Source organism: Dendropsophus ebraccatus, chromosome 6 (assembly GCF_027789765.1).
Source record: "Dendropsophus ebraccatus isolate aDenEbr1 chromosome 6, aDenEbr1.pat, whole genome shotgun sequence".
NCBI classification, from domain to species: Eukaryota; Metazoa; Chordata; class Amphibia; order Anura; family Hylidae; genus Dendropsophus; species Dendropsophus ebraccatus.
Window position 1 is genome coordinate 133,636,651 of NC_091459.1, and position 14,009 is coordinate 133,650,659.

The window sequence follows — 14,009 nt, forward strand, 5'->3', positions numbered from 1 at the left end:
ACTTTGTGTAACAGTACCCTTATTAATAAACTAAAACAATACTAACCATGCAATACATGGACAAATGGGCTACTGTGTAGGTCTCTCTCTCATCAGGCCCTTAAAGTGACTCTGTACCCACCATCTGACCCCCCCCCCCCCTCCCCCAAACCACTTGTACCTTCGGATAGCTGCTTTTATTCCAGGATCTGTCCTGGGGTCCGTTCAGCAGGTGATGCAGTTATTGTCCTAAAAAAATACTTTAAAACTTTTTTTAGTCCTGTGTCAAATTGGCGTGGCCTAGAGTGTCTATGCCCTAGGCTTGCACCGCCTCTCCGTCCCTCCTCCCCACCCTCCTCGTCATTAGGAATGCCCCCGGGCAGGTTTTTTTCTATTCCTCACTTGTCTGAAAACTGCACAGGTGCCTTAACGATCCAGCCCATGTGCAGTGTTCTTCCAGGTGATGAATAGGAGAATACCTGCCTGGGGCATTCCTAATGATGAGGAGGGACAGAGAGGCGTTGCAAGTCTAATGCACAGACACTCTAGGTCACGCCAATTTGACACAAGGCTGCAAGTTTAAAAGTTGTTTTTTAGGACAATAACTGCATCACCTGCTGAACGGATCCCAGGACAGGTCTTGGATTAAAAGCAGCTATAAGAAGGTACAAGCGGTTTGTGTGGGGCAGATTGTGGGTACAGAGTCACTTTAAAAGTACCCCTACACTTTAGACTACACTCAGCTGGACCTGCCAACTGCCTAAAGTGTACAGAGGTATATGGCAGCCACCTGACTCTCCCAGACTGATGATGAAGGGTGGTATGATTCCTTGCAGAATTTGACAATGTTCAGAGGTTCCACAGACACCATTAAAGTGTACCAGTTATTTAAAAAAAAAAAAAAAAGTTTTCATTGATCGGGGTCTGAGTGTCCAGACTACTTAGCGCTTTCCCTCTTGGCTTGTTCATGTGACCTGGACAGACTCTTAATGCAAGTCAACAGGGTTGTCCAGATCTCACATAGAATGAGCAGAGCATGGAGCGTTCAACAGCGTGGTCACTCTTTTTGCTGGGGTAGCCCTTTAATATATAGTTTAGTGGGAAAGGTTCCAGGATGATATCATTTTTATTCCTGCTCTCTGCTATGCTCATTCTAAACTAAAATAGTCAAGTAGGCGGTCTTACTCAGTGACTGACAACTTACTATAAAAAGTCTATACAAATCAAGATCATGATTGCAATCAGGTTTGATTGAGATCTCCCTTATGGCGCAGCTTCTACGCCATTAGCATTGTTATGTCTGGGCCGCGGCTATATGATTGACTTTTTGATGTCTTTAGCGCACTGTAGCAGAATTTATTTTCTAGCATTTTCCTATATTTCTTTACATTCGCTTTTATTCTATATTCCAAAGGCTGTGTGTTTGTCTGTACACAGTCATTTTTAATTGTTACAACGTGTTACCCCCCCAATACTGTGCAATATAAAGTGCTATAGAAGCAGATGATGCAAAACGAATCAATAATCTTACGGAGACCACGTACCTTTACGGCTGTCATATTTTTTCCACTTTTTCTAGCTGTCTTAACAGGAATATTGATATTTTCTTGCATTTATCCTCTACATTGTCTTTTTTCAATAACCTTATCCTAGAGTTGCAAGGAGCACAAGCACGTACATTATTGGGCTTTCTATATTTGCCAAAAGAGATGGAGATCCATGAAGTCTGCTCAAAAAAAGCAAAAAATACAAGAAAAAAAAAATAAGACTGATTTCTTAGACACCATTGGTGATCAGGTTTTGTCAATCTCTGTGTTGGATTATGGTACTTTTACACGGAGCGATAATTTGCCCAATCGCACGATTAACGATTTTGAATGAACAATGTTTTTTTTATAACGATCAGCGTTTAGACGGGACGATACATCATACGGAAAAATCGTTATGCGATCGTTTTGCGATCGCTTAAGCCTATCTCACACATAGGTGAAATCGTTGAAAGAATGCTTACACGGAACGATCTGCAAATTTTTTGCGAACGACCAACGATAATTTGAGAACATGTTGAAAGATCAAAATGAACGATTTCTCGCTCGTCGTTTGATCGTTCGCTGCGTTTACACGTACGATTATCGTTCGAATTCGATGTATGTACATACATGCATGCATGTATATCAGATCAAGAGTTGGACAATTCATTGAGCCAGCAGGGAATGCTGAGAGTATGAGGTTAGCTAATCTGAAAACAGAGAATTAATGCTCTAAAAGGTGTCCATACACTTTTTACTCAAAGAGACTCGGTCAGTAGGTTTGTGCTGTCCTATATAAGGGTAGCATTAACTAGTGACAAAGAGAAGAGAATAACAAAGACAATAAGTTATCCTCCCAATTTTGTGTGTATAATCAGTAGTCCTGGATATTCATGAGTACTAGCACACTTTGGCAGTTGTCTAGACTGTATATACGTGGACAGCTGTCAGCAGCTAAGGGGCAGAGTTAGTGGCGCGATTTAAAGCCCATTCTACTGCATATCAGGAAACCGGCTTAAGGGAATAATGTAAGCGATACACAGATCTGTTCAGTATTTCTGTCACTAGTTTATACCGCCCTCATTTAAGTGACAAATTCCCTTTAAGCCATCTAAAAATGCCATTGCCCACAATATAAAGTGAATGGCGGCCTCCTCACTCTCCACTGGAGAAGGGACTGGTGTGATGGATTTTCACTGTCTGACCCTTTTGTTTTGGGGGGCGCAAAATGGATAACAAATGAATGTTCGTTATGGCTGGACCGCTCATACATCCATTATAAAGAATCCTAGCCTCAGTCACTGACTGGCTAAGCGGGCATTTTTGAGCCAAGTTATGACATCACAGGACTGGGAAATCCAGGAGACCATCGGGGGATTATGGGTGGGGGGCACCAGAACACAACCAGATTAAGTATCCCTTGATTGTTATGTTCCCACCACCCCCTACCCTCCGTAATTTCTTACATTTGCCTGGAGTACCCCTTTAACCAAGTTATAGATAAGACCATATATTTATTTCCATATAATGTCCGTAATTACAGAGAGGATCGAACCTATTGATCTCTATGGGGCAATGCATGTGACTGTTTCTCCCCATTACGGATATTTTCAGAAAATCTTGTCTTGAAAAAAAATAGGACATGAACTTATACGGTCCTTGTGGAACGGACTCACCCATATCTGGTATTGGACAGGATCATTTCAAGCATTACATATTTATTTTATTTTATTTATTTTTTTTTTTTTGCGGATCTGCAAATATGGACTTTTTTGCAGATCATAGAAAAAAAAAAATCGGATTTGGATCTGGATTTTTTTTTTTTAGTTGGGTTAATTTTTCTGATGGCAAAATCCAGCCAAAATAAATGAAGACACACAAGACTAATAACACTGAGATTACTATCAGAATATCATGGCACCATTCTCTCGAAGTTCCTATGAGCCACTTGTGCAAATGGCTTCTATGTAGATCCCTAAGGTGGCAACAGGTTTTATGCCATTACGTAATATCTTAAAATAGCCCAGTACTCTATTCTCTTTGAAGACCTGTGGGGGAGCCTGAGATGCCTCTGTTCTCAAATTCTAAATGACAACTAAGAACAAAGGCTTAAGATCACTCCGGGGAAACTTTTACCTGCAAATCTTCAGTGCACAGAGTAGATATAGGAATAACTTACCCGAGAGAGTATGAGGCTGCCCCCCTGCACCCCAGCAGTCATCCAGCATTTGTATAAGGAACGTAGAATCTAATTATTTTGAGGTCTTCAGCAGAATTATTTAAAGATATCACAAGTCTCCAAGTACATGACTGGACTAGTAATGGAAATTACCACTCTCCACTTAAGATTCTTTTTTTTTTATAACATCATTAATACGGTAAGGAACAGCTGACTCTGAGCTGAAGACCTTACACTTTTTGGTTTGCAGGGATTTAATGCCCGATACCCTTAAGGTCGTTTAAATTTTTAAAATTTAGAAATTAATAGTACAGGCGATTTTAGGAAACTTTGCAATTGGGTTTACTAGCAGAAAAATGCGTTTTTATCATGAAAAAGCAGTTTGAAGCTCTCCCCCCGTCTTCGTGTGGAGGGAGATGATGCACCAAAACAGGACAACATAGAGTTAATTTACAGCTACATGACTGGGCTCTCTTCTCTGATGTCAGCACTGACCTCTCTGACCTCTGAATACCGGCTTTCATACAGCTCCCACTGTGTAATCCTTTGTTCTCTGATGGCGACTAATCTCCCTCCTCCCCCCTCCCCATAGATTACACAGGGCACGACTGATGTAAAAGAGTCGAGATTTCCTGATAATGAGCAGTGACTGAGAGGGAGGAGGGAGGGGGGGGCTTGGGGAAAGGCTTTTTGAATGCAGATAATGACATATTTGCCTAAAAAAACAAATTACAAAGTTTCTTAAAATCACCTGTACTATTGATTTCTGCAAAAACAAAACAAAAAAAACAAACAAACAATGACAGTGACACTTCAAATAAACATGGTATAGCTGTTACCCAGTGCGTTCTTAGCAGCCAGATTGGACAGGGCACTTTGGCAGCAGTTGAGTAGCATAAACTAGTGAAAGAGAAGCTGAACAGAATGATGTATCACTTACATCGTTCTGTGCAGCTGATTCAGAGATATCCTCCTAAATAACATGGACAATAAGTAGTCCATTATGTGCGTGAGCTCAGTAGTCCTTCATATTCATGAGAAGCAGAAAACTCCGCCCACCAGCTGCTGATTGGCAGTTATCTATCCATGCTGTGTATAGGCAGTTAACTGTCAATCAGCAGCTGGACGGCGTGGCAAGGGATGTGGCAAGAATCCTATTCTCCTGTACATTAGGAGATTCGCTGAACAAAATTATGTAAGTAATACACCGATCTGTTCAGCATTTCTGTCACTGCCTGCATTTAGGGCACCATAAACCTAGTGAAGTTTCCCTTTAACCCCTCCCAACTCATGCTCTATCTAGGATATGTTTTTTATTAGAGGTTGAAACACTGGGCTTACCGTCATATGTGAGACCATGGGAAACAGAGTTGCGAGAAATCATTACAGAAAAGGAATGGGATAGAGCGGTCCTACTCTCCCATAAAATGTCCATCAAGCACAGCCCAAGAAAGAAATTTTAAATTTTTTATCGAGATGGTATACATGTCTAATGGTATTACACTCTATGTATCCAACAGAGACGGAAAAGTGTTGGCGATGTGAAATGGGAGAAGGGAACATGCTTCATACATGGTGGAAATGCCCCGTGCTGCAGGCATTTTGGGGAAAGGTGTTTTATATGTGGGGTAAGACATGTGGTGGTAATAAAAAAGGTACCAAAATAGCGTGGCTATCTATAATTCCAGAAAAGATGCCACTTAAAAGAAAAGTCCAGCAAAATTTTTTATTTAAGTATTACATTCCCCCCCCCCCCAAAAAAAAAAATTATACAAATCATCAATATACACTTATTACGGTAAATGTTTATAAAGTGCTTTTTGCACTGCACTTGCTACTGCATCAAGGCTTCACTTCCTGGATAACATGATGATGTCACTTCCTGAATAACATGGTGATGTCACTTCCTGGATAACATGGTGATGTCACTTCCTTGATAACATGGTGATGTCACTTCCTGAATAACATGGTGATGTCACTTCCTGGATAACATGGTGATGTCACTTCCTTGATAACATGGTGATGTCACTTCCTGGATAAACATGGTGATGTCACTTCCTGGATAAACATGGTGATGTCACTTCCCGGATAAACATGGTGATGTCACTTCCCGGATAACATGGTGATGTCACTTCCCGGATAACATGGCGATGTCACTTCCTGGATAAACATGGTGATGTCACTTCCCGGATAAACATGGTGATGTCACTTCCTGGATAAAATGGTGATGTCACTTCCTGGATAACATGGTTATGTCACTTCCTGGATAACATGGTGATGTCATGACCTGACTCCCAGAGCTGTGCAGGCTGTGGCAGCTGGAGAGGATGATGGCAGATGGATGCTCAGGGTCCCTCCAGTGCCCTGTGTCCCTCATTGTCCCCCTGCCATCATCCTCTCCAGCAGCCACTGCCTGCACAGCTCTGAGAGTCGGGTCGTGAAGGAAGTGACATCACCATGTTATCCAGGAACTGACATCACCATGTTTATCCAGGAAATGAAGCCTTGATGCTGTAGTAAGTGCAGGGAAAAAGCACTTTATAAGCTTTTGCCGTAATAAGTGTATATTGATGATTTGTATAACTTTGGGGGGGCAAGACAATACTTTAATAAAAATTTTCACCGGACTTCTCCTTTAATGAAAGGGAATTGGAACACTTATTGGGAGCAGCAAGAGCAGTGATTTCACAGGGAGGAGCCTTCAATGTTGCAATGGGTAAGAGAAGTTAATTTTATTAAGCAAATGGAAGAACTGATAGCAAGGGACATAGACAATTCTTATAAATTTCGTAAGATCTCGGATACATGGACCAATTTCTTAAATTCCCAGTAGCGGGGGGTGGGAAAATACTGCGGGTGGGAGGGGACAGAGCTGAAAATAGAGAAGTAGACATTGGAGACAGTGAGAGGATTTAGATATTGTAAAGAATAGTTAAAGAAATAATGATGGTAAGATGAGATGATTAATATATCTATGATGGATGATTAATGTCACAATGGAAAATTAGGTGAAGCTTTATGGTTGTATTAAATTGATCATTGTTCTATGTGAAGATGTTATGTCTCTATAAATTTGTTATGTTTTTATGTAATATATATATACTTTAATAAAGTATTACAGTAAAAAAAAAAAAAAAAAGAAAGAAAAGAGAGAGCCAGATAGCCCATTTATACTCCACTGGGAATACTGGGAATTAGTGGGCTGGTTTGCATTTCTTTCTTTCCTACTTTTTATTCACAATAGTCTAAAGGCCCTATTACACGAAGCGATTATCGGCTGTATTTGGCCTATTATCGGCCATTACGACCAATAATCCCCTTGTGTAATGATCAGCTGACATGAACAATGTCGGCTAATTGTTGTCTTTAAACGTCTTTCAACATGTTGAAAAACAAAAGATAATGATAGCAACGATCTGCTGCCGTCGCTCCGTATTAAAAAATCTCCAGTCTCCCAGTACTGATCAGCTGCTGTATGTCCTGCAGGAAATTTTGTAGTCTTTCCAGACACAGTACTCTCTACTGCCACCTCTGTCCATGTTAGGAACTGTCCAGAACAGTAGCAAATCCCCATAAAAAAACCTCCAGACAGGAAAGAATACCACTTTCTGAAGGACATACAGCAGCTGATAAGTACTGGAAGACTTGAATGACTGCAGTGTCACAAAATATTGGCCATAAACAGTATATGGCTCATAGTAAAGACGTGCCCACTGGAATATATTCAAAAAGGTAAAATTGGTTGAAAAAACAACAGCAAAAAAAAATAAGTATCACTTTTCTATCCACTCACCCTCCACTACCCCTCCTAAACTGCCCAGGTTGAACACTTCCGCCAGCGGCTTACCACTCCAGCCTACTCATTGCAGGGGAAAGGCCCCCGAACTGTCAAACCTTTTGACAGGTCTTTATGATCTGAAAAGTTTATTAAAAGTGACAGTAAAGCTGGGTTCACTGCGTTCTGGCAGTCTTTTTCTTTCATCCATTGTATGCAAAAAAACGGATGAAAAGAGAGGACACATTTGTGTGCATCCGTTTTTCCATTGTAAAAAGAATAAAAATAAAAACAGAACAAAATCGCATCCTTTTGTTTTTGTTTTGCTCACACAAAAACGTGATTGACCACATTTTTGTGTAGGCTAAAAAAATTATGTACTTTGATCCCTTTTTTGATCCGCTTGTTTTACAACAGAAGTCAATGGTAAAATGGATGAAAACAGATGCACACAAATGCAACCTTTTTTTTTTTTAACGTCTGGGGAAAAAAAATTCTTCGTGCAACCCCTTGAAGGCTGAGTTTTTCTTGACCGGTGACCATAGCACAGTTGAAGAACAACTTGTTCAGCTATATAGTCACTTTGCAGATAACTTGTCCGTCAGACTGCAGTGTGATTTTGCTATAGCCAGAATCCTGCTCCACACTGATGAGGGACAACACTCCAAAACAGCTGTATATTGATGAATACCTAGCCTTGGCTTTTCCCTAGTCATTACACTGACTTATAGGGCCACTTAATATGGTGGTTACAGAAGCCACCCCTTGGCTGGATCCTTCCCGCAGGGATATCTGGCTAGTCCTGTGTTTCGAGACTCTTCAATGAGGCTCCACTGGCTTTTTTTTTGCATATTCATTTTGCTATAGCTGACAGAGTTACATAATCAATGAGTAGGATATATAGAATTGTAAAGAATAAAATAAAGCACAGGACGCAATGTTTATCATCACACGTGGAAGGGGTTAATGGCCCAGGTAACCCCTCCCCTGCTGGGCATCTCAGCTGTAACCAGGACATTGTCTTTCCTAGCACCGGCCATTAACAGTGACGAGAGAATGAGATATTTTAAAAATAAAATAGGACGGCAATAAAGGGAAACCATAGGAACAGCAATGTGTTCTCGGCAATTACATTGCTGCCGGGTCTTTTCCTGTTACCCGCTGAGAAGGTTTTTTTTTTTTCTTGCTAGAAAATTCAACCAGAACAGGTATAAAATGTCACCGCCAGGTATGTGTCTGCATGATCTTACTATACACCTGGGACTCCCAGAGCAAAATCCTCCTGTCATTATTCTTCTCCGCTCCGGCACTGGTGCAAAAGCCAAGAGAGATCAGAAGCATTGTCTAAGGCGGGAAATGAGGCCACACAGAGCATTAGTCTGGAAGAGACAACTCATTATGTGGCGGGTTTCTGCGGTCATGGTACCCATAGAAAATTATAAGATTATTAGAAATGGTGAACCGTGTGCCCCTGTGAAATTCTTTGGCTGATTGTGTGAAGGGCTCCATTGTATTGCTGTGCATACTAGTCTGCAATGCTTTCTCTACTGTATACTTATACATCATGGCAATAGACAAAGTACATGTGACGTATATGTATACCACTTAGAAGTCATATCTTGTCTTAAAGGGAATCTGTCCCATTGTACAAGTAGACTTATCAGTGCGAACATGCTATATATCAAGAGGTCAGCACATCAAAATATGGTTTGTCTGGAAGATGTTCAGTATAGTTTGTATTTTATTTATTTAAATCCCTACTCTTTCTATTCTTGGGAGTCCAGTGAGTGTCAAGAAGTCAAGGGGCACTGCTGTGTCTTACTGTGCTTTATATACAGTGTTTGGCTCTGATTATGCAAATGGATGGGCAAACAGCAGAGTGAGGCCTAGCAGCATAAAGGCTTAGACTCAGATCCTACTCTTTCCCCAACAGAAAATACATGTGGTTTTAATTTTCTTAAAAAAAAAAAAGAAGCCATGAATAGTGTCAAGGAGGTGGGGCCTATCATTCTCTAAGCCTTAGAGAATAATAGGCCCCACCTCCTTGACACTATTCCTGGCCTTTTTTTTTTTTTTTAAAGAAAATAAAAACACATGTATTTTCTGTTGGGGAAAGAGTAGGATCTGAGTCCTGTAAGGGATTTCTGTTAGGGGCGGGGTAAGGTCTGAGCCCTGTAGGTGCTTATTGTTGGGGTAAGATAAGATCTGAGCCTTGTAAGTAATTACTGTTGGGAGTGGGGTAAGATCTGAGCCCTGAAGGTGATTACTGTTGAGGGCGGGGTAAGATCTGAGCCTTGTAAGTGATTACTGTTGGGGGCAGGGTAAGATCTGAGCCCTGAAGGTGATTACTGTTGGGAGTGGGGAAAGATCTGAGCCCTGAAGTTGATTACTGTTGGGGGCAGGGTAAGATCTGAGCCCTGAAGGTGATTTCTGTTGGGAGTGGGGAAAGATCTGAGCCCTGAAGTTGACTACTGTTGGGGGCAGGGTAAGATCTGAGCCCTGAAGGTGATTTCTGTAGGGGGCGGGGTAAGATCTGAGCCTTGTAAGTGATTACAGTTGGGGGCGGGGTAAGATATGAGCCCTGTAGGTGATTACTGTTAGGGTAAGATAAGATCTGAGCCTTGTAAGTGATTACTGTTGGGGGCGGGGTAAGATCTGAGCCCTGAAGGTGATTACTGTGGGGGCAGGGTAAGAGCTGAGCCCTGAAGTTGATCACTGTTGGGGGCGGGTAAGATGTAAGCACCCTGAAGGGGAGTACTGTTGGGGGTGGGATAAGATACAAGCCCTAAAGGTGATTACTGTTGGGGGTGGGGTAAGTTCTGAGCCCTGAAGGTAATTACTAATAGGGGAAGGAGGGGGGAATGTTAGCCCTAAATGTGATGACTGCTCAGGAGAAGGTCTGAACACTGAGAATTTGATAAAAGTTTGGATAGAATGGATAAGATTTTAGCCCTGAAGATGATTACTGTACTTCTAGGATGGAGAAGAGGGGGGAGAGATTAAGGCCTTGAATGCAATTGATACAGGAGAAGGGAAGTTCTAAGGGGTCACGTCCTGGGTCCACCTGCAAGTTATGTCCAAGAATCTGCCACCCAAAGATAGGCACAACACAAAAAAAGGGGATTTAACTTGAATCTAATTTGAATCTTAAAGGGAACCATTCACCCCGTGGCCCCCGGCAGAAACTGACATACAGTGACATAAAGTTCAATATACTTACCACATCGCTCCCGGTCCCGTCCCGAAGCCTGTTGTTGACACGGAGAAATCGACGATTCTTCTTCTCGCGCCCATTATGGTAATGAGCGCCGCCGGGTCCGAAGTCCAGCCTTCTCCCCGCCTCCGACACTTGATTGACGCCAGGTCCTCTTCCTCCTCGTCTTCTTTCTTCTCGCCGGATCCCGCGCAGGCGCCGTGACAGTCGTTTTCGGCGCATGCGCAGTTCACAATTGAAGCCGCTCCGCAGCTTCACTGTTTACTGCGCGTGCGACGATTTGCTCGAAGACCGTATCCTGTTTACCGCGCAGGCGCAGAAGAGGTGACGAGACCATCACAGCGGCGCCTGCGCGGGAATTCGGCAGAAGACTGAAGACTGAAGACGTCAATCAAGTTCCAGGAGGCGTGGATGGGCGGCGACGAGAAGAGGACCTCATGAATAAGTTGGACTCGTCCGTCGTTTCCTATGGACGTTGGACTCATCTCAGCTCATTACCATAATAAGAAGAATCGGCGATTTCTCCGTGTCAACAACGGGATCCGGGACGGGACCAGGAGCGATGTGGTAAGTATATTGACCTTTATGTCACTGTATGTCAGTTTCTGCCGGGGGCCACGGGGTGAATGGTTCCCTTTAATTCTCCATGAAGAAGGCCTGTGTTTCCCCCCCCCCCTAATTAACTTAAAACTCAGATGTTAAAATACTAAAAATAATTTACAGGCATCGTGCATTGCTTTTTTCACCATTTGTCTATCATAAAAAAAAAATAAAAAAAATTGTGGAGGTAATTTATTTTCCCCCGAGGTGCCTCAAGGCTGAAAAGGTTGGGAAACAGTGGCCTAGAGTGTTCTCTTAAATAAGCATAACTCATGGGAGTGCCGACTATTTTACAAGAAAAAAAAAAAAGAACATCAAGTACTCGCTTGTATTTTGGAGAAGCGACCCACTTGGATATTCACACATCTTCATATTACTCTTAGATCATCCTTGTAAAACTATTCAAGTGAATTACTGTCTGATACATGCAGAACATTACCAGGCCATATTGCTTTGGGCGTCGTTGTCAAGGTGACACAGAAGCTCCAAGGTTTGGGTGTTGTTTGATGAATCATCGGGGACTTCATGATTCCCAGCCTGCAGTTCCTTTGGTATCCTCCACACTGCCGCACAAGATGTGACTTTGCTGTCTGAAGCTGAGAAACAGGAAAAAAAAAGAAAAACCCAGATCAGTAGATGTAGCGCACACTTGGAACGACTGCACCCGCACAAAGCACAGGAGCCATGCACAGCTGTTGCTTGAAATATTTAAGGCCTTATTTTTTAATAAGCGGCAGAATGCAGAGAGGAGATAGAGGGGAAAAGCCTGAAGTCGCCAATCAGTTCTTTGCAGAACTTGTAATTTGCATATGTTTAACCCAGTTTCTCCATGTTCTGAAACCAGTGTTCATGTCTTGATGAAAATTTAATTCTTCGGGGGAAGGGGGGGGAACAGAATTACCAACCACCATCCTTATTTTTGTTATGCAAATTAAGATGGATGCTAAACTGGTTCCTGTCAAGCAAATGGTTTGTATAAGAATTATAACTCAATTACCACCTGTGTAAAGAAATTACTGTATATAATGCATAAAAATATATATTTTTTTTATTAAAAATTGCATCACAGTAGACCTGCCCTTACAAGCTGGTAAGAGAATGTTAAGGGCCGTATTACAAGGCCCAATATTATGGATAAGCGATGGCCAATCTGCTAGAATCCTGCTCCACACTGATGAGGGGCAACACCCTGAAACAGCTGTATGTGGATGGATACCTGGCCTTGCTTTTTCCCTTGTCATACCAGGGCCACTTAATATGGTGGTTTCCTTACAGGAGGCACCCCATGGCTGGGTCATTCCCGGAGGGATATCTGGCTAGTCCTGTGTTTCGAGACTCTTCAATGAGGCTCCACGGGCTCTTTTTTGCATATCCATGTTTCACAGGGGGTAAAGCACCTAGGATTTCACTGCATTGAGCACTTTCACTAGCAGCTGGCAATGTTATCTTTGGCTGTTCTCCCTGAGATCAGTCATCTGTTTCTCTTTTTGCTTTACTAGGCATTGCTCCCACCTAGCCAGAATCCTGCTCCACACAGATGAGGGGCAACACCCTGAAACAGCTGTTTGTGGATGGATACCTGGCCTTGATTTTTCCCTTGTCATTACATTGACTTATAGGGCCACTTAATATGGTGGTTTTAATGGTTTCCTAACAGGAGCTGCCCCTTGGCTGGGTCCTTCCCGGAGGGATATCTGGCTAGTCCTGTGTTTAGAGACTCTTCAGTTAGGCTCCACGGGCTCTTTTTTGCATATTCATGTTTCCCAGGGGGCAATGTAACAAGGATTTCACTGCATTGAGTGTTTTTCTAGCAGCCGGCAGTGTTACCGTTTGGCTGGTCTCCCTGAGCTCAGCAATCTGTTTCTCAATCTGCTAGATTGGCATACACTCACTGAGCATATTACAGGGCTCAACTATCGTGAAGCAAGGACTGTATATATCTTTAGTGATGTCCGTGCAGCCATTGCTATATATAGAAAATAAAAAAGTTTTCTACTTTATACTGTCCTAGCTTTTCCCCCCTGCCAGGAGCTGCCGTGGAAACTTGTACACCCACCTGTGCAGTGACAGGCTGCTCAGCCAATCACTGATCAATAAGAAACATCGCCCCAGTCAGCGATTGGTTGAGCTGCCTGTCACTTCAGAGACTGGCTCCGAAGTGGAACTGTGGCTGTGGAGCGGGGAGAAGCTAGCAGGAGGTTGGGGAGGGCGGAAAGGTATGTGTAAAGCAGGGGTCCCCAAACTATGGCCCGTGGGCCGCATGCGGCCCCCCGAGGCTATTTATCCAGCCCCCGCTGCACTTCCACACCGCTGCCTATCCCCCGCATCCAGGCCGCCGCCGTCGTCGTCATCTCCGGGCGGGCCGGGCGCCTCGCACTCTTGGAATCCCTCCGGTCAGTCACCAGAGGGATCCCCCAGCAGGTGCAGCGGCATCATCACTGCTCCTGCCGGAGGATCCCTCAGAGATCATTTCCAGGTTACATCCGGGGCGGGAGGTCGGTGGTCTGTGCGGCGCAGAGGAGACAGGCGGCAGGGCAGACATCTCACACTGCTCCGAGATCTGCGGTCCGTTGCACCGCCCTCCGGGGGGATGTGCAACGGACCGCAGATCCCGGAGCAGTGTGAGATGTCTGCCCTTCCGACATGGGGACATATAACTATATGGGGACATTGCAGGGGGACAATATAGCTATATGGGGACATTGAAGGGGGACAATATAACTATATGGAGGG

General features: G+C 43.3%; 1 protein-coding gene across 5 annotated transcripts in view; it reads right to left on the minus strand.

The window, feature by feature from the left end:
• The window catches only part of EIPR1 (EARP complex and GARP complex interacting protein 1), a 165,245-nt gene that overhangs the window by 68,088 nt on the left and 83,148 nt on the right, over positions 1-14,009 (minus strand). For all 5 annotated transcript variants that reach the window (XM_069973049.1, XM_069973050.1, XM_069973052.1 and 2 more), the window contains one exon: positions 11,716-11,872. In XM_069973049.1, the coding sequence (XP_069829150.1) occupies positions 11,716-11,872 (157 nt within the window). The remainder of the gene's footprint in view (positions 1-11,715; positions 11,873-14,009) is intronic.